Source organism: Melospiza georgiana, chromosome 16 (genome assembly GCF_028018845.1).
Source record: "Melospiza georgiana isolate bMelGeo1 chromosome 16, bMelGeo1.pri, whole genome shotgun sequence".
Classification (NCBI taxonomy): Eukaryota; Metazoa; Chordata; class Aves; order Passeriformes; family Passerellidae; genus Melospiza; species Melospiza georgiana.
This window is the reverse complement of record NC_080445.1, coordinates 1334903-1362065: the sequence shown is the minus strand read 5'-3', so window position 1 is coordinate 1362065 and position 27163 is coordinate 1334903. Positions and strand designations below refer to the sequence as shown.

General features: G+C 56.1%; 1 protein-coding gene across 1 annotated transcript in view; it reads left to right on the top strand.

Moving 5' to 3' along the window:
- Positions 1 to 26773, top strand: part of NHERF2 (NHERF family PDZ scaffold protein 2) — a 33633-nt gene extending 6860 nt beyond the window's left edge. The window contains exons 3-7 of the mRNA XM_058035795.1: positions 17525 to 17701; positions 19599 to 19752; positions 21913 to 21956; positions 22372 to 22434; positions 24270 to 26773. Of these exons, the coding sequence (XP_057891778.1) occupies positions 17525 to 17701; positions 19599 to 19752; positions 21913 to 21956; positions 22372 to 22434; positions 24270 to 24428 (597 nt within the window). The 3' untranslated portion in view covers positions 24429 to 26773. The remainder of the gene's footprint in view (positions 1 to 17524; positions 17702 to 19598; positions 19753 to 21912; positions 21957 to 22371; positions 22435 to 24269) is intronic.
- Positions 26774 to 27163: the final 390 nt, after the last annotated feature.

Genomic DNA, 27163 nt, shown 5'->3' with positions numbered 1-27163 from the left:
TGCCCTGACCCACAGCGTTGTGCCCGTTCCTGTCTCTGCTGGGCTGGGGAGGTTTGTCCCACCCTGTCTCCTGGCAGGGCACGTGTCCCCCCATGCCAGGTTCCCAGGGCTCTGGCTGTGCCCTGCCTGGGGTGCACAGGTGGGGTTTGGGGGTCCCAGCGTGCCAGGGCTGCTCTGGGTGCTGGCTGTGAGCTGCTTTAATGGCAAAGGTGCCCTTGGGCCACGACAGGCTGTGGTAAACCCCGGGGCTGGGGGTGTGTGAAGGGCAGGGGAGCTGCAGGGCTGCCAGCACCTCACCTGGCTGCTGCTGCTCGTTCCAGAGGTGTCCTGGTGGCACCTTTGCAGGGCTGTGGCCCTGCTGTCCTATTCCTGCAGGGCACTGGGACCCCGTTAGGGCCATTGGGGATGTCCTTGGGACTCGCTGCCTTCTCCAGGTGTGTTTGTAGGAGAAACAAGAACAACAGCAAAGCCAGAGAGGCACTGAAGGTGATGCAATTGCCTTCCTTCATGCTCTGGTCTGCAGGGGGTGGGTGTGAGAAGGGACCTTTACAATCCTTGTGAAGGATAAACTTCTCCAGGGTTTATCCTTTGGAGGACAGACCCACATCTTGGGGCTGCTGGATTCCAGCCTGTTGAGTCTGGGGATTGAAATGGGAAGGAATTAGTGGCTGGTTGCTGATTGTGCTGTACTGGGGAGGGATGGGGCACCTTAGGGTCACTGCTGGCAGGAGCTGGGGGCAGCAGGATGGTGTCCCTGGGGTGGCAGGGGGTGGTGGCAGGGGGTGGTGGCAGCAGGATGGTGTGCCTGGGGTGACAGGGGGTGCTGGCAGGAGCTGGGGGCAGCAGGATGGTGTCCCTGGGGTGACACAGGGGTTGGTGGCAGCAGGATGGTGTCCCTGGGGTGGCAGGAGCTGGGGGCAGCAGGATGGTGTCCCTGGGGTGACAGGGGGGTGGTGGCAGCAGGATGGTGTCCCTGGGGTGACAGGAGGGTGGTGGCAGGAACTGGGGGCAGCAGGATGGTGTCCCTGGGGTGACACGGGGTTGGTGGCAGCAGGATGGTGTCCCTGGGGTGACACAGGGGTTGGTGGCAGCTCCTGAGCCCCGCATGTGCCTGGGGACAGCTGTGCTGCTCTCTGAAGGACAAAGGACCAGGTGTGGGGTCAGTGCTGACCTCGAGGCAGTCAATATTTACCCTTCTCTCTGGGCCAGCAGTCAGAGCTCGTGTCTGTCCCAAACAAACGCCAGTGCTGTGATGTGTCCTGCCCCAGCTCTGTGAGGGGAATAACTCAGCACAGATGTCTTTGGAGCACTTTGCCAGCTCAGCTGAGGCCCAAAATTTAGGGCTTGTAGAATAACCACAGAGATGTAATAAAACCAAACATGAGCAGAAATGTCTGCAGCAATTATGCAATTTAAAAAAAAAATAAATAAGTGGATGGTTTGAATTAAAGCGCTTCCCTGCAGCATCTTGCACTGCCCGCGGCAGGCTGGGCTCTGTGGGAGAGGTGGGAAGGATGGCACAGCCCAGCCCTGGCACGGCCTGGTGAGGCTCCTGTGGGCAGGGAGAGCTGTGGGGAACCCTCTGTGTCCCAGTGCATCCCTGCCCTTCCCACAGCAGCTGCTTTTGGGGATGCTGTGGGTCTGAGAGGGCAGAGATGAGGGGAAGCTGTGTTTGTGCCACCCCGGGGGCACCAGGCATGTGCCACTCTCGGGACTTTGCCCATTTTTGCTTTAAAAAAGCACTTTGCGAAGCCAACTGTGCGCCTGCAGCGTGGAGCTGGCCCTGCCTGAGGACACGGATGGGGTGGATGAGGAGGGGAAGGTGCCTGGAGAGGCTGTGCCAGCCCCACAGTCCCTGCCACGGGCACCCCTGTGTCCCTGAGGGTTTGCCTCGGCGGGGACTCAGCCAGGATGGCGCAGGGCTCCCTGCTTTTGGGATCTCCGTCCCGAGCAGCAGCAGCAGCCGTCGGGCGGGGCTGTGGGGCCGCCCTGCTGACCCCGCTGCATTATTGATGTCCCCGGGCTGTGGCATCGCGTGTCACCGGCTGGGGCTGGGCTCGGCAGCGGCTCCAGCTCCGCACAGGGGGCTGGGACACCTTGGGGATGCACATCCTCATCTTCATCCCTGGGGATGCACATCCTCATCTTCATCCCTGGGGATGCACATCCTCATCTTCATCCCTGGGGATGCACATCCTCCTCATCTTCATCCCTGGGGATGCACATCCTCATCTTCATCCCTGGGGATGCGCATCCTCATCTTCATCCCTGGGGATGCACATCCTCCTCATCTTCATCCCTGGGGATGCACATCCTCATCTTCATCCCTGGGGATGCACATCCTCATCTTCATCCCTGGGATGCACATCCTCATCTTCATCCCTGGGGATGCACATCCTCATCATCTTCATCCCTGGGGATGCACATCCTCATCATCTTCATCCCTGGGGATGCACATCCTCATCATCTTCATCCCTGGGGATGCACATCCTCATCATCTTCATCCCTGGGGATGCACATCCTCCTCATCTTCATCCCTGGGGATGCACATCCTCCTCATCTTCATCCCTGGGGATGCACATCCTCATCATCTTCATCCCTGGGGACGCACATCCTCATCTTCATCCCTGGGGACGCACATCCTCATCTTCATCCCTGGGGACGCACATCCTCATCTTCATCCCTGGGGATGCACATCCTCATCATCTTCATCCCTGGGGATGCACATCCTCATCATCTTCATCCCTGGGACTGCCAGGGCCAGGCTGGACCCAAGCTGGGATAATGGAGGTGTCTGAATGAGATGGACTGGGAGCTGCCTTCCCATTGTTAGGAAACTTAATCCACAAACACCCGAGGTTTGTGTCCAAAAAGGAGACAGAGGAGTCCTTTTACTGTATTTGAATGAAGGGAGAGGCCATGGGGCATTTCCCAGGATCTCCTGAGTTTTTGGAGGACTCAGTTTCCTTTTTATCCCAATTTCCAGCCACATTTCGCTTCTCTCTTTCCTCATTTCTTGAGAGGTTGAGACCTCCCAAAACGCCTGATACCAAAGATTTCCCTCTAATGTATAACCCTCCCTTTTAATTTTTAGTTCTTACAGAATTTAGGTGTTTTTCCCCATTGGCTGAGGTACTTGGGAGGTTCAGACTCCCCAGTACACCTGATACTGAAGATTTCCCAAAGATTTCCCTCTAATGTAGAACCCTCCCTTTTAATTTTTAATTCTTACGGAATTTAGGGGTTTTTCTTCCCCATTTCATCTTTCAGTGTCTAATTTCGTTCATCAACAAACCGAAAGTTTATTTATAAAAGCGAATATCTTTTTTCCATTCATCAATCAGTGGAATCCTTCCCATTGTTTCTTTTACCTCCCAGTGCTGGTTTTGTCCGCCAGCAGACCCACAGCTGGTTTGTGAAGACAAATCCTCCCTTCCTGTCACCATCCCGGGATTCTGTGATGGTTTTGGGCTGCTGCTGCTGCAGAGGGGGGTCTGTGGGGTGGGGCAGCCCCAGCTCTGGTGTCTGTCTGTCCCTGTGTGCTGTCCCCCTTCCCTCTGGTGCAGGTTTTGGTGAGTTTGGGGCTGGCAGTGCAATTCCTGGAGCCGTGTTGGGATGAGCAGCGTGTGCTGGGCATCCCTGCAGCTCTGCAAGGAGGTGCTGGCAGAGATTGGAGCCCAATCCTGCTGGGAATGCTCTGACCAGGGTTAGTGTGGCAGGTCCTGTGTGCTGGGCAGTGCTGGCAGGTTTTCCTCTTCTGGCCGTCAGTGTCGGAGCTGAAACACCTCCTGGGAATGGGGTGGGTGGTGATTACAGCTGTGGCTGCATGGAAATGGGAGCAGCTTCTCTGCTGCTCCTGCCCAGGGGTTCATTCCCCATTTTCTGCTCCTGCCCAGGGATTCATTCCTGTTTTCTGCTCCTGCCCAGGGATTCATTCCTGTTTTCTGCTCCTGCCCAGGGGTTCATTCCCAATTTTGTGCTCCTGCCCAGGGGTTCATTCCCGTTTTCTGCTCCTGCCCCAGGGGATGCGGCTGGAGGATCCCGGCAGGGCGAGCTCAGCTCCCGCATCCTCCTGGTGCTGCGGGACGGGGATGGATGCCCAGAGCTTCCCTTTGCAGTCCCGCTCCAGAAGGGCCCTGCAGAAGGGGCTGGGGGCTGTTTCGGTGCTCTCCCCGCTCCAGGCTGCCCTGCACAGCGGGCCGGGGGCTATTTCTGTGCCGGGGCATTGCAGGAAGCCCCTCCCGGGGAGGAGAGCATCCACCCCGCAGCACGAACTTCCTCCCCGCGGTATTTTTAGTGAAGCACAAAGCGGGCGGGAGGCAGATCAGCGTCGGGAGGAGCCGTGCCCTGCCAAGAGCCTTTGTTCCCGGAGCCACGGGGGACGGTGGGGTCACCCCGGGACCCCCCAGCTCCCGGGACAGGGGAGGATGCTCAGGGTGGTCCAGCCGGTGCTGATCCCTTCTGCATCCCCCACTAATCAAAACCTTTCCCTCTGATATTGAGTGGGAGCTGCTGGAAGTGCAGCTCCATCCCTCCCCAGCCCCCTCGGCTCTCAGGATGGGCTCCAGCAGCTTTCCTTCAAACCCAGCCCCGCTCACCAGTGGGCTCCCGGCCAGCTGGGGACGGTTCTGTTCAATGGCAGGGCTATTAAATGGTTTAGAATAAATTAAAAAATCTTCTGGCAGCGGCGGGGCCCCGTGCGTGTGCCCTGGCAGCTGCACAGAGCCTCTGCTGTGCCTCTGCTCCATCCCTGGAGCTGCTCCAGCCTGCTCGGCCCCGGGGGCTCCACATGGCACAGGAAACCCTCAGACAATATCGGGCTTGGGCTGGGTTTTCTTTTGGATCCTCTGTTTATTCCTGAGAGCCAGCTGTGGAGAAGGGGACGATGTGCTGCCGGTTCCCAGCTGTTTGTGCAGGGCTGTCCCAGAGGGATAAATCATCCCAGGGGTTGGATGTGGTCCTGGGGGATGCTGTGGCTGTGGGGGAGTCCCAGCTCCTCCTGCTCCCACCGGGGGCTGTGGGATTGCTGGTGGGCAATGGAAACTGGGGGGGCAGAGGTGCCAGTGCTGCTGATTCCAGCGTGAGCCCCCAGGCTGGAGGGGGCCAAGGCCTCCACACACACCTGACTGCCAAAAGAGGTTCCAAAGAGCTCCCTTTAACCGTTCCTTGGGTGCTCTCAGCCCTGGCAATGTGGCATCGCCTCTGTGTGGGTCATTCCTGCCCTCCAGGCTGGGGGAATGATGTACCCAGCACTATGAATTGCTCAGGGTGCAGGGAAGGTCTGTTCTGAGCTGGTTTTGTCTCCCAGTCCTTTGCTCTGGATATGGAGATTTTACAGGCACTGCTGCTGGGGGACTCCAGGCTGGGATATGGGAGAGCAAAAATTAAACTTGCAATCAGTGGAGGCTTTCTGCAGATCCACAGGTCTCTATAAATAAGGAATTGAACCTCAAGCTGTTGACATAATTCTTTCTGGCAAGATCCATATTGTAATTTAATTTCATTACACTTTGCCTGGACTCCTGAATGTTTTGGTTCCATTGCTGTGCACGTTCAGACCACATCCAGACCTGGAGCTGGATTCTGTTGGCTCAGTGTCCCTCTTTTCCCACTAAAGCTTTGCAGGAGTTTGTTTCCAGGTACAATAAGCTGGTGTGGGATGTTTGTTTAGCGGTGAGCCTGTGAGAGCCAAATTTTAGTTGTTTTATGAGCACTGGGAAGGGGAGAAAGACAATTCCCTGCAGGTGCCAGTGCTGTGGAAGTGTGAGAGGCTGCTCAGTGGGCACAGAGTTCTGGAATGGTTTCTGGAAGGGGCAGGTCAGTTAATCCACCCCCTTCCACCATCCCAGGGTGCTCCAAGCCCTGCCCAGCCTGGCCTTGGGCACTGCCAGGGGCAGCCACAGCTGTGCCAGGGCCTGCCCACCCTGCCAGGGAACAATTCCCAATCTCCCATCCATCGCTGCCCTCTGGCAGTGGGAGCCATTCCCTGGGTCCTGTCCCTCCATCCCTTGTCCCCTCTCCAGCGCTCCTGGAGCCCCTTCAGGCCCTGGCAGGGGCTCTGAGGTGTCTCTGGAGCCTTCTCCCCTCCAGGCTGCACAGTTTGGGCTGCCTGGCTGTGCTTCTTTCCCCTGGGAGGCTCTCCAGCCTGGCACCGAGCAGTCCCGGGGGTGCTTGAGGGAGGAGCAGCAGTGCCTGGGTGCCCAGATGTGTGCCCAGATGTGCTCCAGGGCCTCTCCATCCCCGTGTGCTGGCAGTGGGGTCGCTGCCTGCCCAGGCAGAGCCTGCCCTGCTGCCCCTGGGCTGTTGTGTGATTAACCCCTCTCGTGGCATTACAGGGGCTAATCCCCCTAAAGCCCCCAGCAGCACACAGGGGGCAGGGGGGGCTGAGCTCCCAGCACCCCTGGGGACGTGGCCCTGGCACCTGGCTGAGCTGGCACTGCCTGAGCTGTGCCAGGGAATTCAGTTCGCTGCTGCTGGGCCCTGGGCAGGGGCTCCAGGGGCTCTGCCCAGCCCTGGCACCTCCTCCTGCCCACCACACCGGCAGCCAGGGGCCATCCCAGGTGAATCAGTTCGCTCTGGCTGTTCATGGTTAGCAGGATTTAATTAAGACAGGCCCTAATTAGCTGTAAGCGGGTGAGCAGCCGGCTTTGCCTGGAAGGGTTCCCTGCCCCTGTTTGGCAGCTGGGCTGAGCCAGGGGGATGTGAGACCCTGCTTGGGGCTGGGCTGGGCACCCAAATCCCTGTTTTGGGTTTGCCAGCACCGTTTTTGGGCTGTTCCCCCTTTCTGGGGGCTCTGTGTCCCCCTGGCACCAGCAGGGGTGGCAGGGATGGCAGTGTGCCCAGCGCCCCAGGACCGGCCCTGGCACCCCCTGCAGCCCAGGTCTATCAGCAGGAGCAGCTGGTGCTGGCTCTGGGGTTATCTCAGAGATCCTCCCTGCCCCAGGAGCCTGTGTGTGCTCTGCCCAGGGCTCCAGGGGCCAGCCCAGCCCTTTTCTGCCCTGCCCTGCTCAGCTGGAGATAAGCTCAGCTCCCTGCCAAGGGCTATCCTCATCTTTAAGGAGCTTGGGTCAAAAAAATGTCATTTTTGGAGCTTGGCAGAGGAGCCCTGAGGGTCCTTGGTCCTGTCAGGTCCTGGGTTGATCCTGGGACTTGATCAGATGGGATCACTCGGGTTGATCCTGGGTTGATCCTGGGTTGATCAGTGTCCCAGCAGGGCTGGGGGATGCCCTGGTGCCAGCATTGTGCAATGGGGGCACTGACAGCAGGGCTGTGGGTGCCTGGGGAGGTCGCAGGAGGCTCTGGGTGTGTGCCCAGCCCAGCAGATCCTGTGCAGGAGCTGTGATTTTGGGGTTTTGGGACAGGGGAGCAGCTCAGTGTGGAGCTGAGGGCTGGGAGCAAAGCCCCTCACCCCCCAGTTCTGGAAAATGGCACCCTGGATGTTTGATGGCAGGGATTCTGAGCACAAAGGGCCCCTCTCACACTGGGTGACCCCAGGGGGGTGCCCTGAGCTGCCTTTGCTCTCTCTCACCAGGAATGCAGAGGATGTTTGGAGCCCTCCCCCTGCCCCATTTCCTGCAGCCAGCTGGGCTGCCCGGCCAAGACAAATATTGGGAGTAAACTCTTGAACTTCCCTGGCCCAGCACTCACAGAGCAGAGCCTGTTCTGGGGCAGGGGCCGGGCTGGGGTGCACATGGGTCCCCCTGCCCCGTGCCCAGGGGGGCAGAGCAGAGGGAAACCAGCCCCAAAGGGACAGCAGGATGGCTCGTGCCTCCTTTCCACCCTGCCTGTGCTTTGTGGGCTCTGCCAGGCTGAGTGCAGCACCCGTGGCTCTTCCTCTGGGGTCTGGGGGCTCCTGGGGGGGACCAGGCTTTGTGTCCTCGCTGGAATGTGGTGCAGGACAGTTCTCCCCATTCTGGATGGGATGCCTGGCTAACAGCTGGCTTTCTGCAGGATTGCACCCTGTCCCTAAAACTCAGCCTTCAGGGCAGGTCCTGGTGGGTTTGAGCAGTGGCTGCTGGCCCTGGTGGGGTTTGCAGTGAGGTGACCCCAGTGCCACAGCCCTGGCACGGGGAAAAGCAGCAGGACAGAGCCTGAGCAGCCTCAGTCTTTGGGAAAAAACCTTTCCTTTCCCAAAACCTCCCTGTCCCGGGGTTTTCCTGGGAGCCCAGAGCTGCAGGACCGGATTCCTGCTCTGACCCCGGGGCACTGCAGGACAGGCATGGGGCCAGCCTCCACCAGGGTTTGTGATTGCTCAAGGCCTGGCCTCCAAAACAGCTGGGGAGGCCAGAGGGGCTGGGCAGAGCCTGGAGGTGCCTGGTTCCAGCACAGACCTGGCTGAAGGCAGGGCTGGGCTGGGCTGGGCGCCGTGCCTGGCGCTGCCCTGTGCAGGGGGCTCTGGTTGGGCTGTGCCATCGAGGGGCACTGTTCTGCCTTGGGGTGTGCCATTGGGGATGGCACTGCTCTGGTTTGGGGTGTGCCATGGGGGTTTGGGGTGTGCCTTGGGGCTGGCAGGGCTCTGGTTTGGGGTGTCACAGAGGGGGACAGGAGCTCTGGTTTGGGGTGTGCCATTGGGGTGTGCCATTGCTTTCGTTTGGGGTGTGTCATTGGGGGTGGCATTGCTCTGGTTTGGAGTGTCACAGAGGGGGTGGCACTGCTCTGTTTGGGGTGTGCCATTGCTCTGGTTTGGGGTGTGCCATTATTGGGGGTGGCACTGCTCTATTTGAGGTGTCACAGAGGGGGTGGCACTGCTCTGTTCGGGGTGTGCCATTGGGGTGGCACTGCTCTGGTTTGGGGTGTCACAGAGGGGGTGGCACTGCTCTGTTTGGGGTGTGCCATTGGGGTGGCACTGCTCTGGTTTGGGGTGTCACAGAGGGGATGGCATTCCTCTGGTTTGGGGTGTGCCATTGGGGTGTGCCATTGCTCTGGTTTGGGGTGTCACAGAGGGGGTGGCACTGCTCTGTTCGGGCTGTCACAGGATGGGACAGCAGCTCTGTGCTGCAGCACAGCCCCAGTGCAGGGATGGAGGGAGGGAGGGAGCGCTGTGGGACTGGGGAATTTCGTTCCCAGCATCGTTCATTCTCCATTCCCGTTGTGCACACAGCCCCTCCTCTGGCCCGGGGGTTCATGCTGAGCGTGGGAAGGAGTTTCTCCCCTGCTCCAGCAGCTCCAGCCCTGCTCGCTGACCAAGGCTTTATTAATAACAAATCCAAGGATTTATTCCCATTTGCTCTTTCCCCTCCCACCCAGCAGAAAACAGATCCCTGTGGATCTGCTGAGATCCCTCTCAACGCAGAGCAGAGATTCCACATTTCTCCTCTTGGACAAAGCCCATCCTGCCAGGCCCCACATCTGTGCCCCGCATCAGCCTGGAGCAGAGGAGCTCTGCGGTGCCCTGGCTGTGTTCCCTTGGCAGAGCCAGCTGGAAAAGCGTTCTGTGTCCGTGCAGACACGTGCACGTGGCGCTTGCTGCCTCCTCCGTCCTCCCTCCATCCCTCTCTGGGCTGGCCCAGCTGCTCCCTGCTCCAGCCAAGCCTCTGCTGCTGCTGCTGCTGCTGCTGCTGCAGCCCTGCCCGGGGCACGGCTGGGTGCTCAGCCTGCTCCTGCTCCAGCACGGGGGGAAATGCTGATTCCCACAGCTGAGACACTGCCCGGGATGGGGACAGCTCCATCCCTGCTGGGGAATCAGCTGAGCCCGGTGGGTTTGCCAGGGCACAGGGACAGCTCCATCCCTGCTGGGGAATCAGCTGAGCCCGGTGGGTTTGCCGGGGCACGGGGACAGCTCCATCCCTGCTGGGCCATCGGGTGCACTCTGTGGGGCTGACAGGGGACAGCTCCATCCCTGCTGCACCCTCTGAAGCTGCCTGGCAGCTGTGGGGCTGCAGGGGATGGGGACAGGGACATCCCTGCAGCTGCATCCCTGCTGCACCCCGTGGGGCTGGGCAGAGCTGGTGTCCCCACATCAGGGCTGTGCCCCTCAGGGGCCCTCCCTGGGGCTGTGCCCACGGGCACGGGAGGTGCCAGGCAGGAGAGGCCGTGCTGAGAGCCCCCTTTGTGCCCAGGGATTTCCCCAAAGCCGCGGGGATGGCGCAGAGGGGCAGATCCAGCTTAGCCCGGGGCACCGAGGGGAGGCTGAGCTGGGATTGCTCTGCCAGGAGGGTTCTGCAGAGGGGCCCTGTGGGGCTGCGAGGGCAGGGCTTTTCCCAGGGCTGGGGCTGGGCTGGCAGCGGTGCCCTGGCACAGCCTGGCAGTGCTGCCGCCGTGGGCTGCACCTCCCCACCCTCCACACCCTCCACGTCCTTCCTGCCCCTGTTTTCTCCTGCCTGGCACTTCCCCGGGCTCACGGGGCTCTGGCACAGCTCTGCCTCCCACAGCACCTGGCACTGAGCTGGGCACTGGGTGGGGGGCACAGGGAGCTGCAAACCTCCTCTCGCTGCTGCTCCGGTGGCAGGGGATGGGGAAGGGCCTCGTTGACCTCTTGTGGTGACTTTTGCACCACCCTGGCACCCCCACTGTGCCCTCAGCTGTGCCCACAAGGGCTGCAGGGCTCAGGGAAGTGTCCAGGACCCTGCTGAGGCTGAGGATGGTGCCCACGGTGGGCATCGTCCTTCCCCTCCATGCAGGGAGCTGTGCTGTGAGTCTGGGTTTTCCATGGCATGGCCATCATCCTCCTCCTCCTCTCAGGGACTGCCTAAAAAATCAGAGAAATCCCAGGAATATCCAAATTGCCAGGAATTATCCCAGGGATATCCGAATTAGCAGGAATTATCCCAGGAATACCCAAATTGCCCTATCAGCTGCAGCCTGGCCGTGTGTCCTGCTGAGGAGCCCAGGCTGGATGTGTTCCATTGCTAATTGGAATCACTCCCTGCCACCCTCACCCGCTGCCTTTGTGCTGCCCGCTGGCTCAGGGCGTGTGGGATGCACCCAGAGGGAGGCAGGGATGCATCCAGGGGGCACTGGGTGGGTGCTGGTGCAGCCCCTGGATTGGCAGGAGGGAATAAACCCTTGGGCAGGAGCAGAAAATGGGAATGAATCAATCCCTGGGCAGGGGCACAAAATGGGAATGAATCCCTGGGCAGGAGCAGAAAATGGGAATGAATCCCTGGGCAGGAGCAGAAAATGGGAATGAATCCCTGGGCAGGAGCAGAAAATGGGAATGAATCCCTGGGCAGGGGCAGAAAATGGGAATGAATGCCCGGGCAGGGGCACAAAATGGGAATGAATGCCTGGGCAGGAGCAGAGAATGGGAATGAATCCCGGGGCAGGAGCAGAAAATGGGAATGAGCCCCTGGGCAGGGGCAGAAAATGGGAATGAACCCCTGGGCAGGGGCAGAAAATGGGAATGAGCCCCTGGGCAGGAGCACAAAATGGGAATGAACCCCTGGGCAGGAGCACAAAATGGGAATGAACCCCTGGGGCAGGAGCAGAAAATGGGAATGAATCCCAGGGCAGGAGCAGAAAATAGGAATATTCCTGGCTGGTGCACACCCCTGCCTGGGGGTGTCTCTGGGTGCTGGATCTGCCCATTCCCAGCCTGGCCCTGCAGGAAGGGCAGGAACATCTGCTGGTGTTTGGTGGGGCTGGCGTCCCGGTCTCCCCTCCCCCTCTGTTATTTATAGCATTTCACCAAACATCTGGAATTTGAGCCCGCTCAGGCTGGCTGCAGCTGGAGGAGGGGATGGGGGAGAGTGTGTGGCCAGCAGGAGGGAGGGAGGCAGGGATGGAATGAGCCCCGAGCCCTCCCAGAGGTCCCATCTGGAGGTGGGGACGGACACCAGGGCTCTGAGCAGTGCCCCCTGTCCCCTCAGGACATCCCCAGCCCCGGGGGGCTCTGCAGTGAGGTTTGTTTTGGAGGGAGCAGAGGAGCCCTTTTGCCACTTTCTGACCCAAAGCACAGGGAAAGGAGAGGAAACGCCGTGGCTGCGGGCTGAAAGTGTGCCAGCAATGTAAATGAGGCAGGAGTGCTCCTGCCCGGGCTCTCTGCAGCCCTGCCCAGCAGGGATGGAAAGGTTTGACCTGTCCTGGGTGATCCTGGAGGGCATCCAGGGGCTGCAGTGTGACCGTGCTCACAGGGGTCCCGGGGTGAGGGGGGTTCAGAAGGCTGATTCATTATTTTATCATTTATGTTATAGCAAAACTGTACTAAAATAATAGAAGACAGGATTTCATCAGAAGGCTGGCTAAGAATAGAAAAAGGAAGGAATGATAACAAAGGTTTGTGGCTCGGCTCTCTGCCCCAGCCAGCTGACTGTGATTGGCCATTAATTACAAACAACCACACGAGACCAATCCCAGATGCACCTGTTGCATCCCACAGCAGCAGATAATCAATGTTTGCATTTTGTTCCTGAGGCCTCTCAGCTCCCTAAAGAAAGGATTTTCCATAAAAGATGTCTGTGGCAGTGCAGCTCCTGCAGGGGTGCTGGAGCTGTGGGCACAGCCCCTGGGGTGGCACAGGGAGCAGGGGAGGGGGTCCCAGGCAGGACTGAGCTGATTAGGAGCCCTGATCCTAATGATTGTGATTACTGTGGCACACCAGGAGAGGAGCTTGGTGGAGTTCCAGCAAATCCCACTGCGGGCAGGAGCAGGGCTGGAGCTGCTGGGACACCCCAGGGACAGCCCAGGGACACCCTGCCCTGCCAGCCTGCAGGAGCCACCAGGACCCAGGGTGATGGTACCAGCCTGGCCTCGGCCTCTAGAGTAGCTCTGTGTGTGTGTGTCTGTGTCCCCCTCTTCCTCCTCCTCGTCCTCTCCTGGAAGACCCAGCATTCACGCTGGCACTGGTGTGGAATTTTTTATTTTATTTTTTATTTTATTTTTTATTTCATTTTTAAATTTTTTTTTGTTTTTATTTTTTAATTTTTTAATTTTAATTATTTTATTTTATTATTTTATTATATTTTTATTATATTATTTTATTTTATTTTAATTTATTATTTTTATTTTATTATTTTTTTTTATTTTTTATTTTTATTTTAAATTTATTTTATTTTTAATTTATTTTATTTTATTATTTTATTTTTTATTATTTTATTTTATTTTATTTTATTTTATTTTTATTTAGGAATAAACCCCTATTTTTTATTTTATTTGTATTAGGAATAAAGCCCCAAACCGTGGCTTTCAAAGCATTTTAGCCCTTTGTGGGGCAGAGGGGCTGGGGACAGTCGTGGCACCTGGCCACCAGTGTGGAGAGCCAGACCCTGGGTGCTCCTGCAGCTTTCTGGGCTGGCTCTGAAATGTCCATTTTATTTATTCCCGTCCCTGCCCAGGGTCAGGCTGGGCTGGTGGGAAGGTGCAGGTTGGTTTTTCCTTTGGGACAGTGGTGGCACAGGGCTGTGGGGAGCAGGGACATCCCTGTGCTGGGCTGGCTCACAGTGGCACAGGAGGGTCCCTGGCACTGGGGTTTGTTGCTATAGGATCCGAAAGGAAATCAGTGTACACTGCTGCTTTTGAGGTGAAGGAAAAGGGGAGTTTATTTGCTGACTTTAGCATTTATAGTTTTCTAAAAGTGACAGCGGATTGGAGGGTGACAATGACACCTCTCCAATGACACTGGTCCGACTAACAGTTTATCAGCTTTCTCTTCTTCTATAAAGGAATGCAAAACAGTGAGTTATTTACAGAAAGTGTGTGAGAAAGTTCTCTACACTTCAACATCAGAAGGCTGAGAAAACCTTAAAAACCCTTAAAATCTTAAAAGGGTGAGAGGTGTTGAGCTGGGAAGGGTTTTTGTAGGGCCGGGTGGATTTGGTTGGGTAACCAAAGCTTGGGGGCTGCTCTGCTGCCCCTCAAACCCAGGAGGGGAATTTGGCTCCTTTTGGGAGTGGGTTCTGCCTTCCTGGAGGCTGCCACGTGCTAATTAATGATGTGGAGCCCCTCGTTAATCAGGGCTGGTGACATTTGTGACAAATGGGCGCAGCCCTGGTCAGTGCAGGGGTGGCACAGAGCCAGGGCTGGGGCACCCGTGGGCCAAGGGGGCACCCAGGGGAGCCCCTGAGGGACCCCGGTTTCCATCAGCAGCGCTGGGAACTCCAAGGGGAAATCAAAAATCAGATGCTGCAAAGAGTTGCCGTGAGATTGTGAGAGCTGGCAACACCCAATCGGGTTTTTTGAAATTTTTTTCTGAAAGCGTTTCATTGTTATTTAATGTCTTGTTTGTGCTTTTTTAAATGGAGCCCCTTGAGCTGAGCTTCCGAAAGGGTTTCCTTGGAAAATGCAGCAGCTCCAGGGCTGGGTGTGAGTGCAGATCACCATGCAGGGAGGATTTACCTGATTTACCTGCACAGACAGGGATGGAGTGGGCCCTGCTTCAGGCACTCACTGGAAGGGCCTGCATTCCTGGAGAAAAATTCAAAAAATCTTCATTTTGTAGGTTTTTGTTTTTTTTTTTTTTTGGCAAAAATCTTCATTTTGCAGAGTTTTTTTGGGCTAAATCTTCATTTTGCATTTTTTTGGCAAAATCTTCATTTTGCAGGATTTTTTTTTTTTTTTGCAAAATCTTTATTTTGCAGAGTGGTTTTTTTTTTTTTGCAAAATCCTCGTTTTGCAGGGTTTTTTGTTTTTTTGGCATAATCTTAATTTTGCAGGGGTTTTTTTTTGTGTTTTTTTTTTTTTTTTGTTTGGTTTAGGGTTTTTTGGGTTTGTTTGTTTTTGGTTTTGTTTTTTTTTTTCTATTTTTTTGGCGTGTGGGCAATTTTTGTCTTTCTGAGACAAAAAAAAACGGGGTTGAATTCAGTTTATTTGCAGCACGCTTGTGTCTGTAACTGGACCCTTTGCAGCGCTGGCTGTGAGAGGGGCGCAGCCTCCCCCGGAGCCCCTCTCAGGCAGAATCCCGTGAAGCCCCCACGATAACCACACTACTCCTCCAGAAAAACTCGGGTTTCACAGCGGCCAAATCCCCCGGGAAATGGGGAAATATGGAAATACCTCCCCAGAACACGGCCAGGGAAAGGAAGGCGAAAGGAAAATAAAGAGAGGAGCTGGCAGGAGAGGCCGTTCCAGAGCTGGGGGTGTGAGCAGGGGCTCAGCCCTAATCCCAGAGAGGGGCTTTGCAGAGCTCAGCTCCAAAAGCTGTTTGCTCCAGCAGCCAAGGATTGCGTTAGCTGGGAGGTTTAAGAGCCCAGCAAAGCCCTGGATCATCTCTGCGGGAGGATAAGCAGTTTTCCCTGAGGATTTCTGCCCAGAACAGATGCTGAATTGGTTTTTTTTTTTTTATATGTGTGTGTATTTAAAAATAAACGTCTTGGATTCGTTCCAGTTAAGGGCCTTAAATTGAAGGTTTTGCAGTGGGAGCAGCACAAGCCCACGCAGGACGTGGCACAAAGCAGCAGCTCCCAGCCTGGGGATCCTGCAGAGGAGCTGTTCCCTCCCTCTGGGGTTGGTTTAGTGAGTAATTTGATTTCACTGCTGATCCCTGGAGGAGGAGGAGGAGGGACTGACCCTGCCAGGGTGTCCCCAAGGGATCCCCACGCTGGGACAGCGCCTCCAGCCCAGATTTTGGGGTGATTCTCAGTGATTTCTCTGTGTTTTCACACTGCTGCCGGGGCTCTGACCCTGCAGGGATGGAGCAGGAGGAAAACGGCATTGAAAGGTCCTTTTTGGACCCGAATAGGTGATGCCAGGTGGGTTTTGGTGATGCCAGCTGCACTTTGGTGACCCCAGAGGTGCTGCCCTCGTCCCGCACACAGAGCCCCGTGTGTCCTTTAAGGTCACTGCAGTTGAATCATTTCCTGTTTTCCTCAGAGCCTGAGGAGCTCCAGGCAGGCTGGAAATGTTTGCAGATAGGGCGAACTGCCTGCTCTGGGGCCATGGGAAAAGTGCAGCAGGGTTCAGGGTGCACGGGGAGGGGATGGGGCTGCAGGGCTGCCCTGGTGTGAGCAGGCACAGGAGGGCCTTGGAGCCCCATCCTGGCTGGGCTGTCACTGATACAATCCTTATTCCCCTTTATGAACCCATCTCGGGGTGAGATACCAACACCACCAGCTGGTTTTTAGTGAAGAACTCATTTGGTGAAGGAATCTCTGTAAAATTCAGGAGCAGTTTTGAGTGTGCCCCCGTGCCTGTGATGGGCACTGCTGGTGGTGACCCTCGTGTGAGAGCAGTTTCTGAGGAATTTGGTGGGTAAGGTGAGCAGTTTCTGAAGAATTTGGTGGGTAAGGTGCCCCTCCTGTGCCAGAGGAAGGACACAATCCTGAGTGATGGGATCTGGGGAATTCTGCTCAAACAGCTCCCTGGATTTGGATGACTCTCAGTGGTTCCTTCCCTCCTGAGCCATCCTGTGTGCACAGGCTGCTCATTTTGCATCCCTGATTCTCCCTGGGTGCTGGGCTTGGGCTGGTCCACATCTGGAGCCCTGATGCACATCTGGCTGCCCCTGGACCCTGGCAATGTCCCAGGCCAGGTTGGACAGGGACCTGGGACAGTGGGAGGTGTCCCTGCCATGGCAGGGGACTGAACATGGTGATCTTTTCCACCCCTTCTGGAATTCTGTGCAAATTCCATCCCCAGCACAGGGATCCCTGGTAGATCCCTCTGTGTGACCCCACTCTGTTCTCCTCTGTAAAACCCCTCCTTGAGGGGGTGAAGGAGTTGGGAGGTTTGGAGTTTCATGGTGCCTTTCAGCCAAGGGAAGGAGGAGGAGGAAATTGCTGCCTGGATTTTTAATTTGGAGGGAAAGGCTGGGAGAGATTTCCCTGGGAATGTGATCCCAGACCAATCCTCTCCGTGGGCAGGCAGGGAGCAGAGCTGCTCCTGCTGAGGAGGGTTAAAACTCATCCAGGGGGGATGTTTTCCTTAAAGCCTGGGTGAAAATGAGCACGCTGGAACTCTGAGGTGCCTTTGGCAGGGATGTGGTGCCAGGAGCTGGAGCTGCTGGTGGGAATGTTGTGGGTCCTGAAGAGCTGCAGAAAACCAGGAGTTGTTTCTCCCTGACTGCCCTGAGGAGCCACAAAGCATTTTCCATGGCATGGGGAGAAGCGCTGAGCTCCTCCTGTGCCCCTGTGCTGTTCATCCTGCCCAGCTCAGCCTTCGACAGCTGCAGGGAGCTCTTGGATGTTGGGGTTCATCCCCTCCCAGCAAGGAGGGACTGGGATGGTGGCACCAGCGGGTGATGCTGGTGTCACCGAGACCAAGGGAGTGGCCCTGCCTTAAATACCTGACTGAGGTCAATCCCAGGTCTGGCCAAAGCACAGCTGGGCCTTGGTTCCTCCCTGCCCAGGGCTAGGGCTTGGCTGCTGCTGGGAGGGTCCCAGCCTATGGGTGGATGAATCTGAGCCACTCCTGCAGAAGGAAATGCATTTTTTGTTTTGTTTTCGTTTTTCTGGAGTGCTTTTGGACAATTGGGTTTCGAAAATAGACTCAATGAGAGGAAATCCATTTGTTAAGCTGTCCCCAGGCTGAGGACGGGGGGCAGATAGGGCGCTTCCTCGGGGCTCTATTTGCGGTCACATCTGCCTGGAGCCACCCCAAATCCATCCATTAACCCCTGTGCCCTGTCTCCCCTACCCTGTCCTCCATGAAGCAGGACCTGAACGGGCAGAAGGAGCTGTGCCCACGCCTGTGCCACCTGAAGAAAGGCCCCAATGGCTACGGCTTCAACCTGCACAGCGAGAAGTCGCGGCCGGGGCAGTTCATCCGCTCCGTGGATCCCGATTCCCCCGCGGCCAGGGCAGGGCTGCGGCCCCAGGACCGCCTGGTGGAGGTAACAGCGAGGGGGCAGCAGCAGGGTGGGACCCTGGGCGAGCTGGGACAGCCCCCAGCCCGTCACCTTCCCCAGCTGATCCCCCTGTGCTGCTCTGATTGGGGTGCCGGGGATGGCGCGGCTCTGTGCTCGCTCCTCGCCTCCAAGTGGGAGCTCTGGGGAGGATTGCAGAGTAGAAATTTGGGGTTGTTCTTAGGCTGGAAAAGCCCTCCAAGACTGCAGAGTGCTGCCATCCCCCAGCTGTGTCCCCAAGGTGCTGTGCTGGCTCTGGCTGGCACAGGGAGGGTCGGGCAGGGCACAGTGGGCACAGGGCCAGGCTGGTGCTGCCCAGCTGAGCTGATGCCCTGCCAGGGAGTGCTTGGAAACATAGGGGAAGAGGCTTTGCAGAGATTTTAAGACACAAAATTATGGAAGATGGGGGAAAAGTGTTCTTGGAAGCATCTCGCTGGTTACCACGTGCTGGACAGCACTTCTTGCCAAGACAGGGCTGGGAATTGCCCTCTCTTTGGCTTGTGTGCTGTGTTGTTCCTGGAGAAGGAGGTGCCCCCATCCAGAGCTGCCTGTGTGGGCAGAGGGGCAGGCACAGCAGCCATCCTCCCTTTCCCTGTGGGAGCACATGGGTATTCCCTGCTTGGGCTGAACCCCAAAACCGCCCCCAGGGACCTCCCTGTGGCCTTCAGAGCAGGAATGGGATTGGCACCCCTGCAAGAGTGTGAGCTGGGATAACCCTGCGGGCAGAGCTCTCTCCTGCTCTCCAGCCCCGTGAGGAGTTACTGCCCAGGCAGTGGGAGCTGTGCCTGTCCCCAGCAGCTGAAAGTTTAATGCTGGGACAGCGTGGGGCCGGGCCGGGCACGGGTGGCACTCCGGGCTGGTGTCACATCCAGGGGTCCCGTTATTTATTGATGGGCTTGGCCCGGGGCCTGGCACACACAAAGCAGCTCGGGGTGAGCTCAGAAACCCGATCCCCTCCCTGCCTGCTCTTTGGGGCTGGGATAAATATTTGATGCCCCCAGCTCTGTGCCAGGGTGGGGGAGAGCAGCCCTGGCATGGATTGGGGTGAGCTGGAGTGGCAGGACAGGGATGGAGCAGGGCTGTGAGCTGGCAGCTGAGGCTGGCAGAGCCTGGCATGAAGGGGTTGGAAGGGGTTTATTCTCACCCCAGCCTTGCAGCTGTGCCCTGGGGAGCAGGGGAGCCTGGTTCCCTGCAGAGGGGACCCCAAGTGTGGAGCCCAGGCTCTGCTCGTCCCTTTGGATGAGGAGCAGCTCTGGGTCATGCCGAGGCTGTCGGGCCCTTCCCGGTGGGACAAAGGGTGATTCATTCACCGAACAATGTCCTGAGTCACCATTGTCCCCTCCTGCAGGAACAATCGGGATCGGGTTCCCTGGAGGTCCTGGCTCTCACGCAGGGCAGGGCAGGGAGGGAGGGATGAATCCCTGCCCCAGGCACAGGGACTCGCCCATCAGGGGCACAGAAATCTCAGGTTTTCCCTCCAGAGGGATGGAGGGTGGCACAGTGATGCCCCAGGACACGGGGATGCCCCAGGACACAGCCCCCTGTGCCCCCGGGGAGATTTGGGGCACAGCCAAGGGAAAGGCTGGGCTTGGCAGTGCCAGAGGGGCCAGCAGAGGGTCTTGGGGGCAGCCTGGGGTCTCTGGTTGCCCATGGATGTGTTTGGGATGCAGCCAGAGGTGTGAGGTAACACAGAGGATGCTCTGGGGGGGTTTAGGAGAGGGAGAAGGGAAAAGCCTGTAGCCTTCCTGTCATCCCCACGGGAAGAGAGAAAGGAAAATGCCGCAATGCCAGCAGGAGTAAAGAGAGGAATCCTCAGGGAAGGAGGGTTCTGGGAGGCAGGAGCAGCCCATGGGCTGGTTTGGGCTGTGATGCTGCCCCTGCACAGGTGAACGGGATAAACGTGGAGGGGCTGCGGCACTCGGAGGTGGTGTCCCACATCAAGGCCAGGGACAGCGAGGCCAGGCTGCTCGTGGTGGACCCCGAGACAGACGAGTACTTCAAGAAGCTGGGGGTGACCCCCACGGAGGAGCACAGCAAAGGTGAGACCTTCCCTTCCCTTCCCTTCCTTCCCGGGTGACTCACGGTGGGATCCCAGATCCCAGCACAGTCACATTTCCCTCCTGCCTCATCCCTCAGTGGTTTCCTGAGAACCACCCGGCTATTTATAAACTCTGAGCATACACCCTCCCCCTGCCAAAAAACACTCTGTGGCTTTTACACGGTGAATAATTAACTCTGGAACTCCGAGGCACTGAGGTGTGCTGGGCTTTGGGGTACTGGAGCACGGGTACTTGCGTGGATGTACCCATCAAAAACTAACAGTGAGGGTAGGACTAAGCCCTTTGTCCTTGGGTGTGTGGACATCTTCAGTGTCATGATTTTTATCAGCTATGAGAACGTCAAATTTGGTGTGTTGATGATTGATCATCATCGCTGGGGAGCCCCTTCAAAGCCAGGTTGGACAGGGCAGGGCTGTTCCAGTGCAAGGTGTCCCTGGGTGAGCTTTAAGCTCCCTTCCAACCCCAGGCACTCCACGATTCTGTGATTCTGTTGCTCTTTGCTGCAGTGAACGAGCCCATGGGCACTGGAGAGTCCCTGTGCAGAGGGAAGGGCTGCAGAAACCTGGCAGGGAAAGCTGCTCATCCCCTGCCCAGCCTGGCCGTGCCCTGCTCAATGCCCAGCTCTGTTTCCCAGCACAGCTGCTCCTTATCTGAGCCCCGGGATGCTCAATGGGCAGATTTGTCCCCAGAAATGGGTCAGGCACTGCTGGGGAGCCACAGGGTGTCAGATGCTGCAGGAGGAGCAGGGCTGGCTGCTGGCACTGCCACAAAGGAGCCCTTGTTCCAGCAGGGCACAGGGCAGGGAGCCTGGGGGCTCCAGCATTCACAGGGAGCAGAGTTTGGCACCTGCCAGGTAACAAAGGGCTCTGGGAAATTCTGCTGTTTGCAGGGTGAGAGGAAATAATAATAATAATAATAATAATAATAATAATAATAATAATAATAATAATAATAATAATAATAATAATAATAATAATAATAATAATAATAATAATAATAGAAGATATATAAATTATTATTATTATTATTATTATTATTATTATTATTATTATTATTATTATTATTATTATTATTATCATCATCATCCTCTTGAACTGAGCTGCTTTGACCTCACACTGACACTTCCCAAGCCCTGCAGCTCACCCTGAGCACCTCAGCCTTTAACCAAATGAGAGGCTTTTAGATGAAGCATTTCTAGTTGTGGCTAATTTGGTTTTGAAGTCCAATCCCACTTTTCTATTCCTTGTCATCTGAAGCTTTTTATTTAAATAATTTAAAGTTTAGCTACTTATGATACCAGAGACATAAACGTCTGTGTGAGCTGACTCTTCTGATGCTCATTGCTCAGAGCTTATCCTGCTCTAAACACGAGTCCAGCATTCGCTGCAATAAAATATTTAAGGATCCCAAAGCCACACAGAGGTTTTTGCACCAGCACGCTCTCAAAAATCACAATTTAGGTTTATTTTTCTGCTTTGCCCCAGAAATTCCTGCAGTCTGCAGCGATGCAGCCCCCAGTCAGTCCCTAGGGAAAGCATCCATGCTTGACATGATTCAGTTATTAATCCTGTCCCAATTAACACATCTGTTAGTCTGGGACAGAGACACGGTAATGCCTGGGGCAGTGACTTGATCGTGGTGACTGGCAGCTTAAATGCATGAAATTGCCATTGTGTGGGCTATTGTTAGAGTAAATCATTGGAAGTGAGCAAAAAAAAAAAAAATTAAATTCCAGAGTGCCTGGAGAGGGGGTTGTGTGGCAGGCGGTGCTGTGGCAGCACCATCATGGGGATTTTGATGAAGCTTTTTGAGCTGGCTTTTGAGATTTTTGAATAAAGAATTTATGAAAAAAAAAAACTAACGGTAAAAAAAGAGAAAAGGGCAGGATGGTGGCTCTGTAAGGAGGTTACTTGTTCCTCCTCCTGGCAGGTGTTTTCCTCTGATCAAAAGGGTGAAGTGGAGTGAATTCAGGGGATGTGGTTGTAGAAGGGCACGGGGAGAGGGGAAAGGCTTCTGTGTGGGCTGGGGAACAGCCCAGAGTGGAGGGACAGGGTGGGCAGGGCAGGAAGGGGTGGCTGGGTGCCAGGTGCTGCGCTCAGGGGGCTCACTGTGTGCTCTGTGTGTGTTTGCTGTGCCCAGGTGTGCCACCCCAGCCCATGACAAACGGATCTGCACAGACCCAGGTGAGTCCTCACCTGCCCCAGAGAGGGCAGGAGGGGTCAGGGGCTGTCCCTGCTGATGCTCAGGTCCCCAGGGCTCGTTTAGCTCAGCCTTACTGCTGCCTGCTTTTAATTGCTGCCTGCTTTTAATTGCTGCCTGCTTTTAATTGCTGCCCACTGCAGCTTTAATTCAGGGGTTGAACCAGGCCAGTCCCAGCCCCATTTAGTCCCAGGGGGACGGGAGGAGGTGCAGTGTCCCAGTTCTGCTGGGGCTGGGGGGTTCTGTGGGGTTCCAGGGGCTCCCCTGTGTGCAGGGACCCCTCAGCAGCTCCATCCCCTCCCTGCAGGCTCCATCCCATCCCATCCCATCCCTCCCTGGGGGTTTATTGTGTCCAGCTCTGCCTGGCTCACACCACACTGACGTTTTCCTTCCCTCCAGCTGAACGGGGGATCCACATCTTCATCTCACAGCGACCTGCAGAGCCCTGGGAAGGAATCCGAGGTGAGAGCCCCAAACCAACACCTCCTGTCCCCTGCACACCCCGTGTCCCCTCCGTCCTGCCCCACTGGGCTGTGCAGGGATGAGGTTCCAGTTAATCTCCCAGATTTGGGTTCATTGTGCCCACCCAGGCTTTCCTCTCATCCCTTGCACTGGGGGCTTCCTGGCAGCTCCTTGGGCACTGATTCCTGCTTGGATAGTTTGGGAGGTGAAGGGATGTCTGCAGGATTTGGGGTCTCAGCTAATTACACTGATGAGCCACAGCAAAGCTGGGAACCCATAAGGAACACAGCTGTGAGGCTCAAGAGCTGCTAGCAGGACAAAAGGCAGAATTGGCTTTATTTAATATGTTTAATTTATATTTTTTTTTTAGTTTGGAGCACAGAGAATTTATCACAGTGTTTAAATGAAGGGAGGAGTTGTTTTTGCTGCCAGGCTGGGCTGAAGGGGTTTCTGTGGTGTGGCTCAGCACTGGAAAGGGGCAAAACTTGTTGGGCAAGGTGAAGTGGCAACCAAAAGTCAACACAAGGCATAGATTGGCATTCTCAGGAGTTAATAATTCAGCAGGTTTTTTTCCTGTTAAAATAAGAAGTGAGGATTTGCAGAGTGCTCAGAAATTTGTCTTCAGCACAACGTTCTGCTATAAACAGAGCAGAGTGTCCCTCCAGGTGCCCAGCAGCAGTGCCAGCCCCAGGTGCTCAGGTGGCCTCTGAGCGCCCGGAGCCTCTCGGGCAGCAGCTGTGCCAGGCGCCTGCAATCTGCCCCTGTCCCTGTGAATAATGCATGGCCTGCTGCAGTGGTGTGTCCTGCGAGACCCAGGCTGTGTCCTGTCCTCTGGGGAGCCTGTGAGTGTCCCCTGAGCCACCCTGGGTGTGACCGTGCTCACAGGGGTCTGAGGACTGGGGAAGAGATGAGGATCTGACTCCGTGTTTCAGAAGGCTGATTTATTATTTTATGATATATATTACATCAAAGCTATACTAAAAGAATAGAAGATTTAATCGGAAGGCTGGCTGAGCTAAGAATAGAAAAGGAAGGAATGATAACAAAGGCTTGTGGCTCGGCTCTCTGTCCAAGCCAGCTGACTGTAATTGGCCATTAATTAGAAACAACCCCATGAGACCAATCACAGATGCACCTGTTGCATCCCACAGCAGCAGATAATCAATGTTTACATTTTGTTCCTGAGGCCTCCCAGCTTCTCAGGAGGAGAAATCCTAAGGAAAGGATTTTCCATAAAAGATGTCTGCGACACCTTGGGCTGCTGCAGGGTCACTGCAGCCCCAGTCAGGGTCCCTGGGGTGGAGAGGGTGGGAAATGGGCTGTGCTGGTGCCCTCCTGCCATGGGGACACCCTGGGGCTCCTCAGGGCTGTCCTGGCTGTCCCTGGGGCTTTCCTGGGCTCGGTTTGGTTGGTTCAGCCCAGCAAGGCTGGCTCTGTTATTCAGAGAAAGTGAACCCCAGAAATATTCTTGGGAAGATGTGCCTTGCTTCTGTCTGTGAGGGGAAATGTGGGGCTGCAGGTGTGGGGCACAGCTGGGGGGTTTGCAGCCTTGGTGATGCCCCGAGGGGCTGTGGGCACTGCAGTGCTGTGCCATGGGGTGATCCTGGGGGTTCCCAGCCTCAGTGGTGCCCTGAGGGGCCCTGGGCACTGCAGTGCCATGGCATGGGGTCATCTGGGGGTTCCCAGCCTCTCTGGTGCCCCGAGGGGCTCTGGGCACTGCAGTGCCATGGCATGGGGCACAGCTGGTGATCCTGGGGGTTCCCAGCCTCCCTGGTGCCCCGAGGGGCTCTGGGCACTGCAGTGCCAGGCCGTGCTGGCAGCTGTGTCCCTTGCAGGACGGTGACACGGACAAGAAGGACCCGTTTGAGGAGAGTGGGCTGAGCCTGAGCCCCACGGCGGCCGAGGCCAAGGAGAAGGTGAGGGCCAAGCGGGTGAAGAAGCGAGCGCCGCAGATGGACTGGAACAAGAAACGGGAGATTTTCAGCAATTTCTGAGCCCTCCCTCCTGCCCAGCTCGGACCTTTCTGAGGTGCCTACGCCTGTCCTTCGGTGTCCACGTGAGATGCTTTGTGCTCTGCTCTTCACTGGTTGCTTTTACAAGGCGTATTTTAAAGCCCTTTTTATTTTTATTTTTTATTATTATTATTGTTGTTGTTGTTATTATTATTATTGTTACTCACCAGCGATTCTCATAAGAAAAATGTGACCAAAGCTCCTCTTCTTGCTTGCTCTGAGCCCGGCTCCGGCTGCCTGCCGTCCCTGTTCTATGAGAAAGGACTGGAAGAATTTTAACTCTTCTTTCTTACCTGCAGCATTTAGGCTTCTGTTACTTCTTTTTTTTTTACTTTTTACGTGGGGTGTTTTGGCTTTGTGGGTGTCCCAGGCTGAGCCCCGTGGGATGCTCAGTGCCCCTGTGGAAGCATCTCATGGCTCCTGGTGGGGGTGCCAGGAACCCCCTCCCCAGCTGCCCAGCATCAGCTGCTCCCACCATGGGAAAATGGACTGTGGCTGGAAAGTGCTCGTTGGCTTTGCTGTCGAAGCAAAAATATTTGTTTTGTTGGGTTTTTTTTTTGTTGTTGTTTTTTAATGAAGTCCATGTGTTTCCAGTTAGTTTAGGAGCCTCCCCCTCAGCAGCAGCTCCTGCCCAGGCAGTAAAAGCCCATTAAAAGCCCATTTTCATCGAACCAAGCAGCTCTGCAGAGGGGAGAGGGTTTAAAAGCAAACCCCAAGCCCTGAGAACACAGCTCTCCCCAGCTGCAGCCGTGGATGTGGCAGGAGAAGGAGGAGCAGCAGGGCCAGCCCTGCCCCATGGACCACCAAGATGAGAACCACGAGATGCTGCAAACCCCTCTGGACAGGCCTGGCAGTGGGGCTGAGCCCACATCTGCTGCCAGGAGGGAGCCCAGAGATGCAGCTGGGTTGGTGTCCCCAGCCTGGCAGTGCCACCGTGGGAAGGACTCCCTCCAAAGGAATCCTCCAAAGGAATCCTCCAGAAGAATCCTCCAAAGGACTCCTCCAAAGGAATCCTCCAAAGGACTCCCTCCAGAGCCCGGGGTGTCCCTGGGGCTGCAGGTGGAGCAGGCTCTGCTGTGATGGCGTGGGCAGCACCCCTGGCCCCCTCCAAACCCACTCTGGCCATTCAGAGTGTATCTAAAGCACCACAGATGAGTCCTTCAATCTCTTTATTGTTCCCTCTGGGTGTGTGGGTGAGGGTGGCCCAGCTGAGCTGAGGGAGCAGGGCTGGGTTATGGGGCTGGGGCTGCCCCACTGCTGCCCTGCCCCTGCAGGACCCCAGCCCTGCTCTGGGGAGGGTCTGGGGGCACAGAGCCCCTGTTCCCAGCTGGGGTCAGTGATCAGTGGCTGAGGGCTGAGCACAGAGCTGTGCCCTGCCTCCCCCAGCCCCTCTGGGATGGAGCCCCTGGCTGGGCAGTGTGCTGTGGGTGTGGGAGTGGCTCTGCACGGATTTCCCAAGGAATCCCCGAATTGTGGAGCTCAAGGTGCCTTATGCCATGCTCTGCTGTCCTCAGCAGGGGCTGGGGCTCAGCACAGGCTGTTGGGCTGCCCTGGGCAGCAGCTGGTGCCCCTGGCCTGGTGCTGCTGGCAGGAGAGCGTGGAGAGCCTCAGGGGTGAAGGAGATGAGTTCTCTTTATGAAAGTGATCTTTGAGGATTGTCGATGGGCTGAACAGGTTGGAAATAATGGCTTTGGAGAGGAGCTGGTGCAGGTTTGGCTGTGGGTGACGAGGCGGGACATGGGGGTGATGGGGATGTGGAGAGGCTGCCTCCCCTTGGGGCTCTGCCATTAGCCAGACACCTCTTCCCCATCCCACTTCAAGCTACCTGCTCTCTTTTTGACCCCCCAAAATACTGTTTTCTCTGTCTGGGTGATGTTTGGAAGGAGCCCCTCTTTCCCATGCTGTGCCCACATTGCCAAACCCCGGCAGTGCCCGGGCTGTGCAGGGCAGAGCAGCCCCAGGACACCCTGGTGCCCATCAGAGAGCACAGACCTGGTGTCAACGCCCCATTCCTCAGCCCAGACTGCTGGACTTGAGGGGAGAAAGGAAAAAAAAAAACCTTGTGTAGTGTTGAATGTAGATCAAAAGAAATCAGGCGTGCAAATCCGTGTTGGTAAGATTGCAAATCTTAATCTGTCAGTGCAAGGAAACTGCTCCTGGTTGAAGCATTACTGCATTCCTGACATCTTGTTGTAGCTCAGTAGTAATTATTCAGTTCCTGTACATTTAACTTGGAAAAGAAAAATCAATAAAGTCTAAGGCTGGCAGCAGCATTGCAAACCCATATGTACACTGTAACGTCAGTAATAAACTTGGTTTGCCATGTACCCAGCACTTATCTGCTCCTTCCTCAGCTGCTCAGGGAGCCCCGGGCGGAACTGCAGCCCTCCAGCACATTGTAAACTTTGCTTCCTCTTCGGAGAGGAGCTGGAATTACCCTTTGAAGCTCCACAATGAAGTCAGCACTGCCCTTTCTTTGAAGAACAAAACGCTGGGGTGGTGCTGTCCCTGCCAGCTCCTGGGGACACAGCCTGGCTCCCGTGGCCGTGTGACCCTCGTGGCACACACAGAGTGGCACTGCTGGTGCTGTGCATCACCCAGAACCCAGGAATTGCTCATCCAGCAGGGATTCCTCTGCTCCTGGCTTGGGAAGGCTCCAGCTGCACCTTGGGATCACCAAGGCTGGAAGAGATCTCCAGGATCGTCAAGTCCAACCT